This window comes from Dendropsophus ebraccatus, chromosome 6 (assembly GCF_027789765.1).
Source record: "Dendropsophus ebraccatus isolate aDenEbr1 chromosome 6, aDenEbr1.pat, whole genome shotgun sequence".
NCBI classification, from domain to species: domain Eukaryota; kingdom Metazoa; phylum Chordata; class Amphibia; order Anura; family Hylidae; genus Dendropsophus; species Dendropsophus ebraccatus.
In genome coordinates this window covers 48,439,202-48,460,945 of record NC_091459.1, presented here as the reverse complement: position 1 = coordinate 48,460,945, position 21,744 = coordinate 48,439,202, and the positions used below count along the sequence as shown (strand labels likewise).

At 42.7% G+C, this 21,744-nt stretch overlaps 1 protein-coding gene across 1 annotated transcript; it reads right to left on the bottom strand.

Moving 5' to 3' along the window:
* Window positions 1-837: 837 nt before the first annotated feature.
* On the bottom strand, window positions 838-17,022 carry MTCL3 (MTCL family member 3). The gene is made up of 6 exons (XM_069974939.1): window positions 16,793-17,022; window positions 16,030-16,254; window positions 12,400-12,558; window positions 8,318-8,389; window positions 3,652-4,827; window positions 838-1,077 (listed from the first exon to the last, which is right to left on the bottom strand). Exons 1-6 carry the CDS (start codon window positions 16,949-16,951, stop codon window positions 967-969), a joined length of 1,902 nt encoding a protein of 633 aa, XP_069831040.1. The 5' UTR covers window positions 16,952-17,022; the 3' UTR covers window positions 838-966.
* Between the last annotated feature and the right edge of the window lie 4,722 nt (window positions 17,023-21,744).

The window sequence follows — 21,744 nt, the reverse complement described above, 5'->3', positions numbered from 1 at the left end:
ACATTACATAAACTGATACAGGGAAAGCTGTCAATCACTCGGCCTATGGCCTATGACTGTATCCATGTTCTCCAGACAGCCTTATGGCTGCATCCACCTTCTTCAGCCACCGGTAATCAAATGCCGAATGCTCTGTGTTTGGTCGAACTCAATGGTGTTCTAGGTATGCTCGCTCATTTCTTGTTAGTAGGACTCTCACTATCCCTCCTAGGAGTCCTGTCAGAGTTTACACTTCTTCATAACCAGTAATACTACTGATATATATATCTCTCTCTCTTACTCTCTCTCTCTCCATATATATATATATATATATATATATATATATATCCCCACATATATTTCTTTCTATCTTATGCTTTTATAGCAGTTGCAGCATCACTCATTGTGACAGTTTTCTGGGAATATTTATTGATGGCCTTTATTTAGGATGGCCCACAAATGTAAGATCCTACGTAGAAATGAGCAAACTTGGGTTCTCCAGTACTTGCAGTTGAATACCAGTCGCTGAAGTTGGGTGAAACTTGGGAGTCCTGGAATACTAAGGAACATACTTTTGCAGGGGGCCTAACTGGCTACAAAGGACATACCTGACTAAGGGTTGCATACATAGCTGCAGGTGGCATACCTAGATAAAGGGGGCTACCTGGCTACAGGGGGCATACATGGCTGCATTCATACATTCTTCATCATGAAACATGTTCATACTTTTGCGACAAAAAACCTGGAAATAAGTTTAACTGATATAGGACTAGCAGAAAGCATATGTATCAGTGAACTTACTTGTAGAAGCTGCCAGAAGAATGTGTCGCATGATATATACAAGTACGTAGTCTTCAGTGTTTTCTTTAACAGTAGCTGGAGCAGAAACTATATTTCTTTTACTTCTTATCTTGGTGAGTGGACAAAACAAACAAAACTGAAAAAAATAACAACTACATAAAACAAAAAGAAAAATGGCGGAAAAGGTTACAGGACAAAAAAAAGGGTGAAAAGGAAGACAAGCTTAAATATAGTTGTGTAGGAAAGAGATGAAAATAATACTAGGATGAGGATAAGTAAAATAATAGGCTGGAACATCTGGAAAGGTAAATACAAAGATAGAAAGATTTATTCACTCACAGTGCTGCCAGCAATAGACTGTACACATGAAAAAGCAACAGGACTGCATCTCAAGCCCTTACTGGAGGCAAGAAGCCATTTACTCATCACTTCACAGGATGTTTTATAATCTGCAAACTAATTCCTTAAATAGTTTTCTGAGCCGAGCGGAAAGATGGGTTTGCTGAGTCCGTTATAAACTATGGAGGTCAGAAAGATTATTGCTAATCTGGGATCCCCTCCCCTCTCCATACAGCATAATAGACACTGCTTACAGGGGACATGAATGGCTGCAGGAGACATGCCTTGCTACAGGAGGGCATACCTGACTACAGGGAGGCATGACTGGCTGCATGGGGCATATCTGATTATAGGGGGTGCATACCTGGCTGCAGGGTCATATCTGATTAGAGAAGGGCATGCCTTGCTACAGGGGGCATAACTACTTGGTTCCAAGGTTCATACCTGGCAACATGGGGCACAGCTGGCTACAAGGGGCATACATGGCTACAGGGGGATTCCTGGCTGCATGGGATATAGCTGGCTACTGGGAACCAGTACAGGAGACATACATGGTTACAACATGCATACTGGGGGAGTGGGCATTATAAATGGCTGAGGCCTTTTTTAGCACTTGCTAAAGGAGGCATTGTATGTGGCTACATGGTACATTATTACTGGCTACAGAAGGCATTGTTACTGGATAAGGGGGTATTATTAATGGCTACAGGGGGAACTGTATCTGGGAGCCAGGGATGGTATTCCCGGAAGCACCGTAGCCTGCATTGTAAGTTTATTACAATGCAGTCTATGACATTTTCAGGAGTTATGTTTACTCCGTTTCCACTCTGATCTCCCTCCTACCGGCTGTGTCCCCACTCTGTAATGCCAGTAGGGCTCATCTGAGGTCAAGTTACTGGTGACCTCACGGTGATTGACCCTTTCACGACCTGGGGTCATTGATGCCTCAATGCCGAGGTCGTGTTTGGACATCACCTTATGGGATCATAATGATCCCATAAGCTGATGTCCGTATGTCTGCCCCCTCTCCTCTGTCCCCTACCGCTGTTACAATTTTATGACAGCGGCAGGGGAGAGAGGGGAGGGGGCAGAGCTCCCCGTGCGCACAGCCTTCACTCCCTTCCCGCTCCAGCCTTCGTAGTTTCAGTTAGGCTTCCGGTTTCCATGGCTACCATCAGGGCCCTGCAATCACTTTGCAGAGCCCCGATGGGCACCGGCAGAGAATTCTCCCTCTGTAGATGGAGAATTCTCTGTCAGGAGCCCTATAGATGCTGCAGTCGTGCTGACTGCAGTATCTATAGGGTTAACTCTCAGCACCGGAGCGTGGCTCTGGTGCTAAGAGTTGCGTCTGGTCCCCGGCTATCACTGATAGCCGGGACCTGCCGCGGATGACACAGGCGCATCTCCGGATTAACGTTGCTGCAGCATCAGGCATAGGCTGCAGCGACGTTAATTAACTGTGGAACGGCAGGAGAGTGTTAAGGATCCTTTTACACACAAAGATAAATTGCATAATCGCCCATTTAGCAAACGACATGTGACAATTTTGTATCTAAATGATAGGCATTTAGACGATAAGATAAAAAAATGTAAACGTGAAAAGTCGTTAACGGGATCGTAATTGGGTTCATACATATATTCTGTAAATATTTATCTATATACTGCAAATACTTACACTGAAAGGGCCCGTTCACACTACAGAAAACAGGCAGAAATTCAGATCGGAACCCCCGCCTGCACACTCTGTCCGGAATCCAGCCTGCTATCTGTTTCAATGGGATGCCTTGCATGTCTCTGTTCTCCGCACCTCTCCACTCACAGAATTGACATTTCAACTTTTTGAGCGGAGAGCGGAGGCGTGCAAGGCATCCAACTGAAACAGATAGCAGGCACGATTGCGAGCAGAGTTCACAGGCAAGGGTTTCGATTGGAATTTCCGCCTGTTTTCCGTAGTCTAAACGGGCCCAAAGACTTGAAAATGATTAACAATTATTGCTTAAATTCTGACGGTTTAATGATTTTTTTGCATGATAATCAGCCTGTGTAAAAGGCACTTTACCCTTCCAGCATTACAGAGTGCAGAGACAGTCGTCCAGGAACACTGTATATATGAGCCATCTCGAAAGGTAGGGGGGGAGGAGGGATAATCTAACCTGGTACCTAACCTGAATAACCCTTTAAAAAAGTATCTCACACTATAAAAGTGACAAATGTGAAAGTAAAATGTGGTACGAATGGTTAATTTTAAAAGTACTACTTTTAAACTACTAAAATTACCATATGATACAAAGATAGGAAGTTATACTATTGTTCGTTATTGTGTAGAGTTTTTAAAGGAGAAGTCTGGGCTCGGACTTTTTTTTTTCAAAAGAGCCGGGGATGAGGTGGCTAAACAAAACAACATGCACCTAGCCTGGACTTCTCCTTTAAGTCAACTTTTCTAGTCAGACTTCTGTATGTGTCTACTACATATACTACATAAATGCTATAATATACACTGTCTACCGAAACTATGTGATTATTCAAACTTACCTGACTGACTGAAAGAGGGTCATCGGCATTTCTATCTTCAGAGGACTTTGGAACCTCAAGTCTATCGATAAAGGTTTGAAGTTCTTTTCTAAAAGCCTTCATCTGGGCATTGATACGATACAGAAGCTCATGTTCCCTTATTCTGCTTCCCTCATCTTCCTCATCCATGAGTCCAAAGAGATCACCATTGGCCACATAAATCCTAGCTTCGGTGATGATCGTGCTTGTATCTGATATAAGACGATCAATCGTCTTCCCCAATCGTTCAGCTTCAGATCGAATATCTTTCATCTGTTGTCTCTCGGCAAAGTTCTTCTGCCAAACACTAGTGGAAGGATAGAATGACCTGGTAGGAGTAAGGCAGCGAATATTGCGAACCTCTTCTGAGTCACTTTCACCACCAATAGGACCCTCTCTCTTTCTATGGGGGGGCCGTGAATCATCATCACTTTCTTTTTTACCTGCATCGCTTTCTGCATCACTATCTCTAGGACTTCCTCGAATTCCTAAATGAGAGGCAAGGTCATAACGTTGCATGTTAGACATAAGAACTCTATTCTCATACTGGAGCTGCATAACTTTCCCACTCAACTCATTGATCTGCAAACGTGCAGTTTTTAATTCCTCTTGTAATGCTTCAGTCTTGACACTGTCGTTATGTCGAGAGCTATCGTGTGTACCAGATTTGAATTTATACTTGTTCATTTCTGCTGTTATACGTTTGTTCTGTTCTTCTAAGTCAGAGAGATTCCGTCGCAAGAGTTCAGCCTCATCTTCCACCAACTGCAGGTGCTGCCTCAACTCTGAGACCGATTCACTCTGCTCCCTTGGGATTGAGTTTGAAGCTCCAGAGTAATCATCACCTCTTAAATCATCCAGTTCAGCTTTCAAGCCTCTATTTTCTACTTCTAACTCTACTATCTTCCTTCCAAGTATGTTTGCTTCCTCTTCAACCAGGCGAAGGCGGAGTTTTAGTTCCGCTTCTCTTGTTGTTGGTGGTCCACTAGCCTCTCCTTTCGGCAATGGACTATCAAGGTCGCCGTAGAAGGACCTGTATTTCTGAAGTTCATGTTCAAGTCTGTCTTTATCTTTGTCAATCTTAGCCATTTTCTTTCTCATCAACATTGCTTCTTCTTTCACAAATTGTAATTGACACTTCAAATCTTCATTGTCCTCCTCATTATAAAAAGAAGAAAAAATAATAATAATAATAATAATTACAAAGTTGAAGAAGACTAGCATTTATTAAGCCAAAGATACTTTTAAAGTATTTGTGAAAGTACATGATCTTTCTTATATTGCACTAGTAGTGACCTATAACCTGAATTACAGTCTAGGGCTACGTTCCCACTACTCATGATCATTATTTGCCGCCGTCAATGTTAACAGACATATTCCCATAGTGGGAACAAAGCCTAATTCTGCATTCACAAAGTACATCGCAAAAAAAAAACAGAAGTCAACCACACGTTGCAGCATACGTAAACGCAAAATATGTGGTATCTTATAGATGCGGTAAAGACACAGCTGCTCTTCAAAGAGGAAAAACTAGAATTTAATGTTACTAAGGCCCCTTTTACATGGAGCAATTATCTGCCAAATTGGGCAGATATCGCTCCATGGAGTAAAGACAGCAACCAGCCCAGAAGCCAATCATTGGCTGATCGTTGTCTTTCAACATGTTTGAAAATCATCAGCCACAGGTTGTGGATAGCTCCGTGTAAGAGCCATGGTCAGGCAATGGCTGATGAAAGGTTTATAGAAAATAATCAACATGTTGCTTACCTGTCTATGCTACCCCAGGCTTGTTTCAGTGTTCCGCACTGACTGAAGGTGCCGCAAACACTTCTCTGCAGTGACAGCCCGATCAGCCAATAACTGGCAAGGGCACTGTCCCGTCTCAGCCAGTGAGTGGCTGAGCAGTATGTCACTTCGGAGACAGGTTCAGAAGTATTAGAGGTGGCTGTGGTCAGTTGAAAAAAGGCAGATGGACAACGGGGAATGTGGAAAGGTAAGTATAATATTTATTTTCTATAAACCAGAATACCCATTCAAAGCAAGAGTTACATGGACATTGCTATTTATGATATACAGTATATATATATATATATATATATATATATATATATATATATATATACAGCCTTGTGTGTGTGTGTGTGTGTGTATATATATATATATATATATATATATATATATATATATATATATATAGAGCCTTTTCTGCACGACCATCAAGCCATTTAAATGGCTCCGTAAATGTAATCTGTAAATTTAGGGCCGTTTTACACAGCATAATGCGCAATAAAAGGGAGTGCTGATATACAAGATCAGCGCTTCCTAAAATTGCACATCGGGCTCTGTTATAAGAAATAACCAGTATGTATCATGTATTCTGTGGAGTGTATGGGTATTTTTCTAAAGTTTAGCATGGTGTGAAGTAAATATCTGAGCCAAAGACACATCAACATGTCATTATTTGCCCAAATTGAAAATATTTGCATTGTTATGTTAACTATATATATATATATATATATATATATATATATATACATACTTTTTTACACATAGACATTTCCCAACACAAGAAAATTTATATTTATTGATAGCAGACATAGAGACAGTCAGGAAAATCATAAATCAAAAGAAAACTGAATACTGAATAAAAAATAGCTTGTGCACAGGCAAAATCATATAATAAATGATTACAGTATCTCCCACTTAGTTCTGTGGGTAATGACGTTTATACAACATATGATGTTTATACATGGCCAGTGTAAAAGGGGGTGATCCTTGTTACGAATGATTGTAAAGCGTTATGGTGTTACCTAGCCAAGGGGCCCAACTGACATGAAGCCCACCTTAGTGACACTGTCCACCGCACAGAGAGTAAGTGGGTGACAGTATCACTTTAAACTCTGCGCATAACCTCTAACCTTCCTTTGTCCTTTATTCTTCTGTTTTACTTCACTTTATGCATGTTTCATGCACATGACTGTGTTACCCTCTATACTGCTGATCAAATTTTAAAGGGGTATTCCACTCAAACATAACTTTTGATATGTTGCTGCCCATGGTGAGACTAACAATTCATTTCATCCTTGTTATTATCTATTCAGTCTCCTTCTCCTTGTTCTTAGCTGCTGCTTTCTGCTGAAGACACAAGTAACTGTGTGTGAGCTTTTCTCTTTATCTCCCCCTCCCCCCCCCTTCCTTCCAAGATGATGTAAACAAGTCTCTGGAAGGCTTTATCTGCAACATTGTAGCTTCTTTGTAATGCTGGTCAAGTTGCTAATAAACTTACTGTGATTAATCCTCGCTGCATTACAGTTGCAGATAGGGACTTGTTTACATCAACCTTCTTGGAAGGGAGGGGGGAGGAGGGGGGAGATAAAGAGAAAAGTTCACACACAGATTTTTGTGTGTACAGCAGATAGCAGCAGCTCAGAACTAGGGGAAGAAGACTGAATAGATAATAACAAGTATGGAATAAACTGTTAGTCTCACCATGGGCAGCAAAATATGAAAAGTTTGAGCAGAATGCCCCTTCAAGCTTGCCTCATACTTAATATTTCTATATTTCTTTGTGACAAATCAAGTTCAAAGTTGTACTAAAAGTTCATTTAAAGGACATATTCGTGTTCATGTATTCAAGTTCTTGTCCATGTATTTTTGTATTATGTGTATTGTTATAAAGAAATACAAACTTCATAGCACATAGGATGGTGATATTTTCCAGTATCAGTACAAATGTATTTCTGTAAATGTATCTCTGCACCCAAGATTATTTTTGTCTGCCTTTAATAAAGACATAAAGCTTAACACATTGCCTAACTTAACCAATGTGTAACACAGATTTCATATGTAACCTGTCTCAAAAAAAAATCTATAATTTAATTGGTTACTATGGTTAAAGGGGATTGGACAGGATAGCTCAGAAGTCACTGATTGGTGGACTGCCAACACCCAGCACAGCTGATTGGATCCAACACTACATAGTAAACAGGGCCAGGTACTCCAGTGGGCTGGTATGTCAGAGTACTAACCATGTTCTATAACGTACTTATGAAAACAAGAAATTAAAGGAGAATTCTGGCGAAAATTTTCATTAAATTATTGTTTTGCCCCCCAAAAGTTATACAAATTACCAATATACGCTTATTACGGGTAGTGCACATAAAGTGCTTTTTTCCCTGCACTTACTACTGCATCAAGGCTGGTGATGTCACTTCCTGGATAACATGGTGATGTCACTTCCTGGATAACATGGTGATGTCACGACCCGACTCAAAGAGCTGTGCGGGCTGTGGCTGCTGGAGAGGATGGTGGCAGGGGGACACTGAGGGACACAGGGCACTGGAGGGACACTGAGCATCCCCCTGACATCATCCTCTCCAGCAGCCACAGCCCGCACAGATCTGGGAGTCGGGTCGTGACATCACCATGTTATCCAAGAAGTGAAATCACCATGTTATCCAGGAAGTGAAGCCTTGATGCAGTAGTAAGTGCAGGGAAAAAAGCACTTTATACGCATTTCCTGTAATAAGTGTTTATTGATGATATGTATAACTTTTGGGGGGCAATACAATACGTTAATAAAAAAATTTCACCAGACTTCTCCTTTCAAAAAAGGAAAGAAAGCATTTAAGTAAAATATTCATCATACCTCTGTTGGTGTCGCCAGAGTCTTTTTTTCTGATTTCTGGGCATCCTTGCTTCCTCGTCTCTTCAATGACAACTGAGAAAAAAGAATTCAGTATACTGTTACATCAAGACATCCAATGCTGCTTATATGGCTACACAGTAAGCAGTGAGACAATCTATACCTTTTTTGTAGTATGGTTTAGAGTTAAAGATTGCATTTAAAGGGATAACTGCCATCTATTAAAGATGTCCTACAATACAAGCTATGTGGGCAGTTAGACTATCCATACTTTTATTGTAGATGTCCAAGGCTGCAATCACCTAAAAAAAGAAATGCTTTTTATTGCTGCTTAAGGCTATGTTCACACTGCGTATGAGTCTGGCCGCATTTCGTACGCCGCCGTACATGTGCGGCTGAAACTACAGGCGTGGGAAAAATAGACATGTGGCCGGATGCGTACGAACCGCGAACATACGCCCGTAGTACAGTTATGCTTCCCTAGCTTGTTTCGAAGCGATCTGAGGCAGGTCATTTACTTGGAAATCTTCGCCCAGCCCAATAAAACTCACAGAACCTTTTGGATCGAAAAATCAAGTTCAATTTGGCTGAAATAAGTACTCCGCACGTGACCGCATGGAAATCCACGGCCGTGAGTTGGAACATTTCTGTCCTCAAACAATGGTCGTATACGATCCGGCCGTAAGCTCATACGTAGTGTGCATTGTGCAGGCGTATATCGTATACTTTCAAGCGAACGCATCAACCTCAAAACTATGTGCGTATATTTGTGGTTCGCACTACGGACGGAATCATACGCAGTGTGAACATCGCCTTAAAGTGTTATAGAGGTGTGGCCACAGCACATCAGCGTGATTTAGTGTCCTGGCCACGCACCTATGACATTTTAGAGTGGTAGTAAAAAAAAAAACGAAAAAATTTTTAAGAGGATTGCAGCAAACTCCAAAAAAAGCATGGATAGGCTCACACAGCTATGTAGCCATCTAAGCAGCTTAGGACATCTTTAATAGATTGCATTTTACCTTTAAATGGAATTTTTACCTGTAAAATTTCATAGGAGATCCACAGACTTTAAAGGGTATCTGATCGGCATGGGGTTGGAGCTGATGCCAGGGGATCAGGTTGGTATAGATACGTTCTATGCCCGGGGAGTTTGATGTATGTGATAGATTAATTAGTGGGAGTGGGACAAATCCACAGCAACCTGATCTAGTGAGGAAAGCTTGGTGAAAGGTACCCTGAACATCAAACAATGTTCCAACTAACAACATCATGTATCCTGCAGAACTGTTAGATGGCACAATGTCTTAAAGGGATTTTCAAATTAACTGGTTTCAGAATGTTATACAGATTTGTAAATCACTTAAAAAAAAAAAAACTCACGTATTCCAGTACTTATCAGCTGCTGTATGTCCTTCAGGAAGTGGTGTATTCTTTCCAGTCTGACAAAGTGCTCTCTGCAGAAACTGTCCAGAGCAATAGCAAATCCCAATAGAAAACCTCTCCTGCTCTTGGCAGTTCCTGTCATGGACAGAGGTGGCAGCAGAGAGCACTGTGTCATACTGGAAAGAATACAGCACATTCAGCAGCTGATAAGTAACAGAAGCCTTAAAGCAAATGTACCATCAGGTACATCGCGTTGGGTTTTTTACAATAAGGGAATGGCACAGGTGCGGGGATGCCACCGGCCCCCAGTATGACGAAACCCACTTTCCTCTGTAACATGGCTCCACTGATTCCACATCATAGAGGGGAGGGGAGATTGTCACACTGGGGTCCAGTGTTCCTGAAAAGATCAGTGTCGTGTAGAAGAACCAGGAGGCGGTTAAAAAAAAAAAGGACTGTGCCACCATCATTACCGCGCCAATCCATTAAGGTAAAAAAGCTAAAGCGATGTACCTGGTATTTACAAATTTACAAATCTGTATAATATTCAGATAATAATTGTTTTTTCGACAGAGGGGTTATCCAGCGCTACAAAAACATGGCCACTTTCCCCCTACTGTTGTCTGCAGTTTGGGTGGGGTTTTGAAACTCAGTTCCATTGAAGTAAATGGAGCTTAATTGCAAATTGCACCTGAACTGGAGACAACAGTAGAGGGAAAAGTGGCCATGTTTTTGCTGGATAACCCCTTTAAGGAGGATAATTTTAGTGCAATAGCGCTGCAATGCCATACAATTCTATAGGAAATACTAACAGAAAACCGCACTGCAGGAATAGGAGGGTTTCATCCCTTCTACAGGGTATTTTTCAAGCAAAGTACATATGGTGCCAGTGCTCCTATACTGTATATACTTTTCAAGACTCAAAGTTGAATTTTTCAATATTTAAAGCCACATGTGACAGTCTAATCTGTCAATAATTTGTGCATAACTAAAAATATCCATAAATTACAGACATATGTTATAATTTTATTGGCTATTTTTAGTATGCACTGATTGTTGACAGAATAGATTGCCACATGTGGCTGATTATGGAATAATACATCATTACAGCGGGAAATTTATCAAGGTCTCCACCTAGCGCAGACCAGTCAATATTCACACATTTTTGTACAAAGCCCCACATTGCCAAGAAAACATGCAGCAAACTTGAAAAGGACAGGTCAATAGAAGGGTCAAAATGTTATCTGCACACATATTAGCTTCCTTCTATTACTGGGGTGCTACTTTTTTACTTGGACCCTCAATTTGATTTCTTTAAAGAAATCAACAGGGGTTGTGATCGCAGGCAGTTTTACAATATAAGTTTTGTACGCTTAAATCAACATTATACATATGGCCACTAGGTGTCTCCTTTCACTGCACATGCGTACAGCTGCTATGTGTCGACGTTCAGTAGCAGAGAATCCTGGGGGTGATCACATTGTATGGTCAGCTCTCCTGTCACACAGCACCAAAACCTCTGTAACCACACAGTGACATTATACTGACTAAATTATTACATAACAAAGTGCATTGTCTCCCCCCCCCCCACACACACACACACATGGACACGCTTCTTTTCTGTTCATTGTCATCTATGTTATCATCTACAGACAAACAGCCCTGCAGTTTGGAGACTGTCTGGGCACTGAAAATGCTGGATTTACAGGTCTGACTGCTCAGTGCTGATCTATGAACTTGGTGAGGTAAGACTACAGGATGTTGTGCTGTGCAGGGCAGTCTTTTCTCTCCATGCACTCTCTTCCCCATCGGCCCCTCCCCCACCTCAATAGACTATATTAGAAACAGCAAACCTGTCTTTACTGTGCTTGAGGGGGGTAGGCTGGAAAACAGCTTTTTAAGGAAACTCTTTTGCCTAATAAATACCCATATGTCTGTGTACCTATTACACACTTGAATAGAGATGAGCGAACCGGGTTCTGGTTCGAGTCCATCCGAACCCGAATGATCGGCATTTGATTAGCTGGGGCTGCTAAACTTGGATAAAGCTCTAAGGTTGTCTGGAAAACATGGATACAGCCAATGACTATATCCATGTTTTCCACATAGCCTTAGGGCTTTATCCAACTTCAGCAGCCACCGCTAATCAAATGCCGAAAGTTCAGGTTCGGATGGACTCGAGCATGCTCCAGGTTCGCTTTTTGAGTACAGTAGGAAACTCTTTTACTAAATAAAACCTATTACAGAGTTTCTTAAAATCGCTTGTACTATAGATATTTATTGTTTTTAAAAAAAAATGACCCTGAAATGACAGTTACGCTTTAAGGTTTTTGAACAGAAGTAAATTACAAATTTATCTAACTGTCTGATACCAGCTGTTTTGAAAGAAAAACAAAATGATGGAATACCCCTTAAGCCTATGTTAGCATTCAGTATTTTTGCTCAGTATTTTGGTCAGTATTTTACAACAAAAACCCGGAGAAAGTTGAAAACATAGAAAGGCTATTTTCACACATTGTTAAAATTGATGACTCTAGACTTTGGTGACCGCGCACAATGATCTATTAACTATTCCTGCTTCACTCTGCAGAATACAATATGACATAAGTGAAGGAAGTGCTGCGGCAGGCATCTTGTTGTTTGTTTTAATGCACATGAAGCCATCAATGTTAAAGGATAAGTTACCGCTATACACTGACCTCCTTGAGCTTTTCCAGCTCATTCTGCAGGGCCTGTTTGGCGATATCGACTTCAATCAGCTGCTGCCGTAGCTTTTCATTCTCCTCCTCTGTTTTAGTCCGCTTTTCTTCCACATTTTCCAGCTCATGATGCAGTCTTACCGATACATCCTTGGCAACCTTAAGTAAGACAATTGTACAGTAAAGAAATAGGATAGCAATGTGGACTGTTATGAATGGTATTTTCTTCTACTGGTCAATAAACTTAAAGGAGTATTCCACCCAAACGTAACTTTTGATATGTTGCTGCCCATGGTAAGACTAACAATTCCTTCTATACTTGTTATTATCTATTTAGTCTCCTTCTCCCACTTATCAGCTGCTGCTCTCTGCTGAAGACACAAAAATCTGTGCGTGAGCCTTTCTCTCTGTCTCCCCTCCTTCCCCCTCACTTCTGAGAAAGCTGATGAAAACAAGTCCCTGACTGGCTTTCTCTGCAACGTTGCTGCTTCTTTGTAATGCTGGGAGGGTCATTCACAGTAAGTTCATTATCAACTCGACCTCAGATTAACCCTTTCAGCATTACAAAAAAACTACAGTGTTGCAAATAAAGCCTGCCATGGATTTGTTTACATCAGCTGAAGGGAGGGAAATAAGGGGGATACAGAGAGAAAGGCTTTTACACAGAATTTTGTATCTTCAGCAAAAAGAAGCATCTTAGGACTGGGAGAAGGAGACTAAATAGATAATAGCAAGTATGGAATGAATTGTTAGTCTCACCATGGGCAGCAACATTTCAAAATTTATGTTTGAGTGGAATGCCCATTTAAATCTGATAAACATTACATGTTAAAATAGAAACTAAATAGATTAACGGTTATTTTTAAAACAATATGAGCTTCACTTTCCAGTTGCACATGCATTAATCTGCTATATCACTAACATCATTGACAGGTGAAGGCAACACCATTGACTTTCCTGTAACAATAACACCCGTGAATAGGTGGGATAAATTAGACAGCAAGTGCATAGTCAGCTTATGATGTTAATGAGTTGCAAAAATAAACCATACTTACCTGCTCTGATTCCCAACAACTGCCATTCTAATAAGCCTGACCCTAGCCAAAAATAAACTATACATACCTGCCCTGATCATCCACAACTGTCATTCTAATGAGCGTTATCCTGAGTACTCTCTGCTTCTTCCTAATATCTGCCTACCTTGCCCATTCAGCCAATCAGTTGCTTCAGCAGTAGATTGGCTCAGTGGGCTGTTCCTGCAGGAACAAGGGAAGCAGGAAAATGCAGAAGGCACTGGGCAGGGGATCAGGGCAGGTGAGGATGGTTTATAAAATGAGTCCTGGAAAACAAGAACAGGAAAAAGGTGGCAACTAGTCATCTGGGCGGGGAGCCGCCTGTGACTAGTCACAGCTCTATGCCTGTCAGTGTGCAGTGCGGGGAGGATTGACAATATTGCAGATTCCTGCTTGTATGGAAACCCCAGTAATATGAATATATAATAAAAATCTATTAATCTGGCAACTGATTGTTTGTAGACTATCCAAATTCTCAATAACAGGATAATAATTGACTTGCACGAGAAGGGACGCTATACCAAGATAAATTGTGATCACTATGATTGTTGTCTTTTTTTTTTTTTTTTTTGTAAGCAGCAGATACTTACAATGGTTTATCTCTGCTAAACCTTCTACTTCACACATAGACTGTTGTGCATCTCTAACATCTATTCCTAAGAACAATGGGCAAAAAAGTGTATTTCTTGTTATGCTTTGGTTCTTGTTTGTAGTCACAAATTTGTGGCATCTGCGCATCCTTCATTGAAATGATTGCTTCTGCATTTATAAAGGTGAAAAAATCTTGAATAAAAACAAATTAAAAAAAAAAAGTGTATTTCTATATCAGCTATATTACTGAATGGAAATTGCATAGTAACACACCAATATGGAAATTCAGCTATTCTCAACTCTGCTGGTATGTCATGTGACCTATGACATCACCAACTCCTTGACATCACAGGTCATATGACCTACACAGAATGAGTATATTTTCACTACTGTAGAATATTTACATATTTTGTGTTTGTGGCGAGGGGACTTTATTTTAAAAAAGATAATAATTTGGAAAAATCTTGGATGGTCCATGAAACTGTTAAACAATAATTTTATTTGTTTGATTTTGGTGAAATTCTGTTTACGAAATTACATTATTATTTTAAAACCAACTGGTGCCTAAAGGTTATACAGGTTTGTAAATTACTTCTATGCAATAAAAATCAAGCTTTTCAGTATTTAGCAGCTGTATGCCCTGGACAGTTCCTGACATAAACAGAGGTGGCAGCAAAGAGCACTGTGCCACATTGGAGAGAATACACCACTTCCTTCAGGACATACAGCAGCTGATAAGTACTAAAAGACTGGAGATTTTAAGTAATTTACAAACCCATATAAATCGTCTGACATCAGACAATTCTAAAATAATTTTTCTCTGGAGTACCCCTTTAAATTTACTCAATTTTTTCCATATTTTAAACCTAAGCATAAAACAAAGTTTCCCCCACTGTCTTAAGTTAACATTTCACATAGTTCCTAACCATCAATGGGTAATAATTTTGAGCTCCTATTCTACTTGACATGGTTTATTTTATTCATCCTTTTACTACTCTGTGCCCACAATGTATCCCTTCATGTTTGTTTTCTATACCATTATAAATATTTGATTCCTCTAGAATTCCAAACAATGAGTAGGATGATGGAATTGCAGAACCAGCAACATGAAATTATATGATAATAAGATACGACAAAAAACAGTAGCTACGTGGTGATGTGCGGATACACAACAATCAGGTAATGACCAAACATAATAGGCCAAAAGATAAAAAAAAGAGGTTGCCCAGGCTCAGAGAAGTCACTAACATGTTCCTGTACCCTAACAGAGAGGAGATGCCAGAGTGAAATCGGTATCAGCATCGGGTTCGGTTTATATCTTAATAGTGTTTGGTCTATCGTGCCATTACCTTACCTGACTGTTGTGTATCCACACAGCAACATGTAACAGCGGATTCGCTATATAATGTTGTCTTATTTGATTGTTTTGACCCACTGGGGGCCACCTGGCTACCTAAGCCTTTTGTCCCCTGATGAACCCACATGGTGGGGGAATCCCGCCGGGAGTTAGTGATAACATAGACTGTCACATAATTTGATGTTATGTGTTCTTGTTGGCTATTGAGCGATAATTTTGGTGGTGGACACGCACCTACCCTGGAGCTGTGTTGCATGCTACCTTTTGTCCACACAACCTTTCCAAAATTTCTAGACTTTTTCTTGTATTTTAATGCATTATTAGGTTTTAGATTATATGCCGCAGTGATGCTCTTATTGGATTAGCATATGATGCCATCTCCAGTACTACTCTGTGATATGCATCTTTAAAAAACAACGTCCTGAATATAACATGTAATACTAACCCTAAACAGCTGCTGTTATATTTCACACATACAGTATATATCAATGTGTTTGGGGGTGTATATAGCCGTAATTATAGTATAGCCTCCCTATTACATGAAATGTAATATCGTATAGACAACATCACAGTAAGCAGAACTAAGATCTATTATTCCTTAGTACTCACCTTTAAGTCTTGCTCCAGGCTGCGCAGGAGCTCCCCATCTATCTCCCCCGTCTGGGCATAGCGGAGTCTCTTGCGCTCCGCTTTCCGCAGCCGGTACTGTAGAATCCTACAGTTTTTATTGGCTCGCTCCAATTCATGGCGCATTTCCTGCAGTTGACAAGCGTCCTCCTCAAAGAAGGTGTCTCTCATCTCATCCATCTCTGTCCTCATCTCTTCTATCTCATTCTGATGATAAGAACAATGGGGGAAGGAGAATTGGTTATAGTTTATAGAGTGGATACGTCACTTACCCCATCCCTAGGTTATATTGTACAGAACCTCTTATAGTTAGCTATTGCTGGTTATACTGTATACAGCAGTAGTGGAGCTGAGTTTGTTGTTAATACTCTTTGTGCTTGGTGATAACAGAGATAATGCATTTGATCAAGTATGAGGAACCTATGGCCCTTTAGCTGTTGCAGAACTATAATTCCTCTCCTGCCGTGATGGGAATTGTAGTTTGGCAACAGCTGGATGGGCCATAGGTTCTCCATTCCTACATTAGATGTAAATATAGAAAAGCACAAAGCAAATGACTATCAGCAGGACATGATCAGCTCCACTATATGAGCAGCCCATTTCTGAATCCATTGTGATGGTGTCCTCCCTCCCCATCAGCTCCAGCCCAGCCCGGCAATCAGACAGGACAGGCCTTGTCTGCAGCTGCCAGGCCCGATGACATCACCAGCTGCACAGACAATGGCAGCCATAGGCAGCTCCTCACCTTCAGGCTGTCATTCTCTTCTCTCAGCTTCTCCACTTGGTCCTGCATCTGGTCCAGAGCCCTGGATGCCTCGGCGGCCTGCTGATGCTGCTGGGGCTGCTCCCCCTCTCCTCCATCGCCCTTGGAGTTAGCTAGGCCCTTCTTCAGATGGAACTGCATGAGCTCAGACTGCAGGCAGCCCTCCTTCCAGTAACCCCCGGCGCTGCTTTGCTTTTTAGGGCTCTTCCCCACCGCACCTGCAGCCTGCGACGATTGTGCGCCATCCCCTCCTTTCGGGGAGGTTTTCCCTTTGAGCTTCACGTTTTTAGGGGATCCGTCCCCCGATTGCTCAGGGGTGGCCACTCTGCCTTGCTCCGACAGGACGGCGGGGTCCCTGCGCTCCAGCTCTCCGGGTGATGGATTCCTGCAGCGGCCTCCGCCCTGGATGCTGCTGCGTGTTCAGCACCACTGTGGCTGCGGACAGCTCCCCGTGCGCTCTGCCAGGGATGCAGCCCGTCCGCTCCGCTGCAGGATGCTCGGCTGCCCGTCACCACCTGCTCCGCCACTCCTGGCTCCTGTTTCCCTGCCGCCTGAGTGCGATGGCCCTGGCTCTGGCTGCTGACGAGGCTCCCTCTTGTCTGCTGCTGCTGCTGCTGCTGCCCTCAGGTTGCAGGCGAGGCTGCGCTGCAGTAAGAGGAGACGCCACAGCGCCACCTGCTGGCCGGGTTATGATATTACCTTCCTGTGAGCTTAGAGCTGGCAGCGGATGAGCTGTGCAAAATCCATCATTACAGGACAATCTCCACCCAGAGAGCTGAGATGGGGGAGGGGCCGTGACATGAAGACTGTCTGTATCTGGAGGGTAAAACAATGACGGCCTGATCCATCCATTACAGCTGCAATGACATGACACAGATGATCAGAAGCTGCTGTACAATTTAAATTGTCATTGTCAGGATTCTAGATGAAACACCAGCAGGCCCTACTTATGTTATTTGCATGGTTTCCTCCTTTCCATAGTTTATTTCATGCCTTTGTATAAAGAAATTTATAAAGTCCCCATTACCTCCCATAGATTGGAATGAATATTGCAGGGATGGCTTGTATGCCCCTCAGGATGCAGCTCCTTGACAGGGGAGGGAGCAACAGGGGGAGAAAGCCTTCCTATAGGGTGCACCCCTACATTTAAGCCCTAGTCCCCCACTTCAACTCTAGCCCCCCACATTGAGATAGGGGAAATAGACTATGTCCGTGTTCTGATATGGGTTGTAAATTTGTTTCAATGTACACAATGTTTATGTTCTACATGACAATCAACTTCTATAGAAATCTATATCACAGATCTATATCCATATCAAAGCATCTTCACAACTTAAAGTCTGGATCCCAGCAGGAACTCCTGAGGAGTTTTGGACATAGTTTGAACAAACTCTGAAACGTGTTTGGCTGTTCCTGCGCACCCCAACTTTGTGTTGTGAAGATTTTGTGACATGGATTATGAAAGATGTTTCATAGCTGGTTTAATAGTACTGGACTGGCCTGTGTTATTGATAAACAGCAATGAAGCAAGGGGCCTGAGCACCAGGAAACCAACAGGAAAACTGAGTAAGGTGTGCTGGACTTACTTTAGACTGCAGTGTTCTGCATACATGTACAGTGAAGAAAATAAGTATTCGATACAGTGCCAATTTTACTAATTTTGTCACCTACAAAGTTTTATCGTAGCTACAATTCACCAGTGAGAGACAGAATCTATTTAAAAAATTCCAGAAAATAACACTGTATGATGTAAATAATTAGTTTGCATTTTATTGCATATAATAAATAGTTGGTACAATAGAAAAACAGAACTTAAAGGGGTTGTCCGGCGATAAAAAATTATTCACAGAATAACACACATTACAAAGTTATACAACTTTGTAATGTATGTTATGTCTGTGAATGGCCCCCTTCCCCGTGTCCCACCACCCCCCACCCGTGTACCCGGAAGTGTGGTGCGCTATACATACCTATCACGTGCCGACCACGGTCTCCGATCCTCAGCATTGACGTCTTCTTCGGGCGGCCAGCGGATCTTCCCGAGTGCTGGCCGCCCTCTGCAGCGTCATCCGAAGCTCAGCCGCGATTGGCTGAGCATAACTGTGCTCAGCCAATCGCGGCTGAGCGGCTGATGACGCGGCCACGTTATCAGCTGCTCAGCTGCGATTGGCTGAGCACAGTTATGCTCAGCCAATCGCGGCTGAGCTTCGGATGACGCTGCAGAGGGCGGCCAGCACTCGGCCCAAAGAAGACGTCACTGCTGAGGATCGGAGACCGTGGTCGGCACGTGACAGGTATGTATAGCGCACCACACTTCCGGGTACACGGGTGGGGGGTGGTGGGACACGGGGAAGGGGGCCATTCACAGACATAACATACATTACAAAGTTGTATAACTTTGTAATGTGTGTTATTCTGTGAATAATTTTTTATCGCCGGACAACCCCTTTAATATTTGGTCCAGAAACCTTTGTTTGTAGATCTTGACCAAGGTGCAGTACACCCCCCAAATGTGTTGCCTAAAAGCAGCAGCCGCACCTCCAAATAAAGTCAGCTGCAGCCGAAACGGCATTGCTAGAAACACCCCCCAAGTGGGGTGCGCAGCTGCACCCCAAGATATAAGGCTTGGCATTGCTAATAAAAGTTTGTTTGGTAAACACTTGTTTGTTGCTGGCAGCCTGTTGCCATAGCAACAAAGTTGTTTACCACTAGCCTGCCAGGGCAGGGCTGGTGATGTCATCAAGGCTGTGCTGACATATACAGCTGACAGAAATTCTAGCAGTTCATCTGCAGGTAGGCTGGTTGGTTGCTTGCTTGCCAAGACGGAGGTGGGTGCGGATTAAACCATTTTATTTAGATTCTTTGGAGGCCAGTGTAAGCTTTCATTACTACAGCTGCACCGATGAGAATTCACCATAGCTTTTCTTTAATAAATAGTTATCAATGTGTAGCTATCTATATATAGATTAGATACATAGATAATCATATAAACCAGGGGTGTCAAAACTCAAATACACTGTGGGACAAAATTAAAAAATTGGACAAAGTCACGGGCCAACCTTGATAATTATTGAAGCGCGAATGTGGCGGTCCTGGCACTGTCAGAGAAGCATGCAGTGTTCCTGGCACGGTCAGCGGTGTGCGTCTCCCAGCCAGGTGTACTATGATAAATGACACCAAAAATTGCTACAATATGATTAAAACCAACCCAAGTAATACCCAACTCCCCAAATATTGCCCTATGTAGTAGCCAACCCAACCAAAACTGCCCGACATAGTAGCCAGCCCTCCCAGTAGTGCCAAAATAGGGGCCAGCCCCCCAAGGTCCCATATAGTAGCCAGCCCTCCAAAATAGTATCCTATAGTAGCTAGCCCTCCCCAGTAGCCTTATAGAGTAGCCATCCCTCCTTAGTAGTCTCATATAGTAGCAAGCCCTCCCCTGTAGTCTCATATAGTATCCAGCCCTGCCCCATAGTCTCTTATATAGTAGCCAGCCCTCCCCCATAGTCTCTTACAGTAGCCAGACCCCTAATAGTCTCATATCATAGCTAGCCCTCCCCGTAGTCTCAAATAGTAGTCAGCCCATTCCCATAGTCTCTTATATAGTAGCCAGCCCTCCCCATAGTCTCTTATATAGTAGCCAGCCCTCCCACATAGCCTCATAGTAGCCAGACCTCCCCATAGTCTCATATAGTAGCCAGACCTCCCCCATAGTCTCTTATATAGAAGCCAGCCCTCCCCCATAGTCTCATAAAGTAGCCAGCCCTCCCCTATAGTCTGTTATATAGTAGCCAGCCCTCCCCATAGTCTTTTATATAGTAGCCAGACCACCCCATAGTCTCTTATATAGTAGCCAGCCCCCCCACACAGTTTTTTATATAGTAGCCAGCCCTTCCCAATAAACTCATAAAGTAACCAGCCCCCCCCCTTAGTCTCTTATATAGTAGCCAGCCATCCCCATAGTCTCTTTTATAGTAGCCAGCCTTCCCCCACAGTCTCTTAGGGTATGTTCACACTACGTAAAACTACGGCCGTAGTTCTCGCCGCAAAACTACGGCCGTAGCTTTGAGGAGTGGAACAATGCCTTATTTTTAATGGGATCCCGGCCGGAGCGTACACACATCGTATGCGTCAGTTCTCTGCGGCCAGAATTCAGTGAATTCCGGCCGCATAAAAACCTGTCAGTTCGCACAGTGAAGCAAGTGGCTCCGGCCGGCCGGGATGATCCGGGCTTAGACCGTCCGTTCCGTAACCCGGGCTGGGTCACAGAACGGCCGGGTGTTCACATAATGTGAATATAGCCATATATTGTAGCCTGCCCCTCCCAATAGTGTCTTATATAGTAGCCAGCCCTCCCCTGTAGTCTCATATAATAGCCAGCCCTCTGCCATAGTCTGTTATATAGTAGCCAGCCTTCCCCCATAGTCTCTTATATAGTAGCCAGCCCTCCCCAGTAGTCTCATATAGTAGCCAGCCCTCCCCCATAGTCTCTGATATAGTAGCCAGCCCTCCCCAGCAGTCTCATATAGTCTCCAGCCCTTCCACATAGTCTCAAATAGTATCAAGCCCTGCCCCATAGTCTCTTGTATAGTAGCCAGCCCTCCCCCATAGTTTCTTATATAGTAGCCAACCCTCCCCATAATCTCTTATATAGTAGCAAGCCCTCCCCATAGTCTCTCATATTATAGCCAGCCCCCCCCCCCACCCCAGTAGTTTCATATAGTAGCCAGCCCTCCCCCATAGTCTCATACAGTGGCCATCCCTCCCCCATAGTCTCATACAGTGGCCATCCCTCCCCCATAGTCTCTTATATAGTAGCCAGACCTCCCTATAGTCTCTTATATAGTAGCCAGCCCTCCCCTATAGTTTCTTCTATAGTAGCCAGCCTTCCCCCATAGTCTATTATATAGTAGCCTTCCCCTACATAGTCTCTT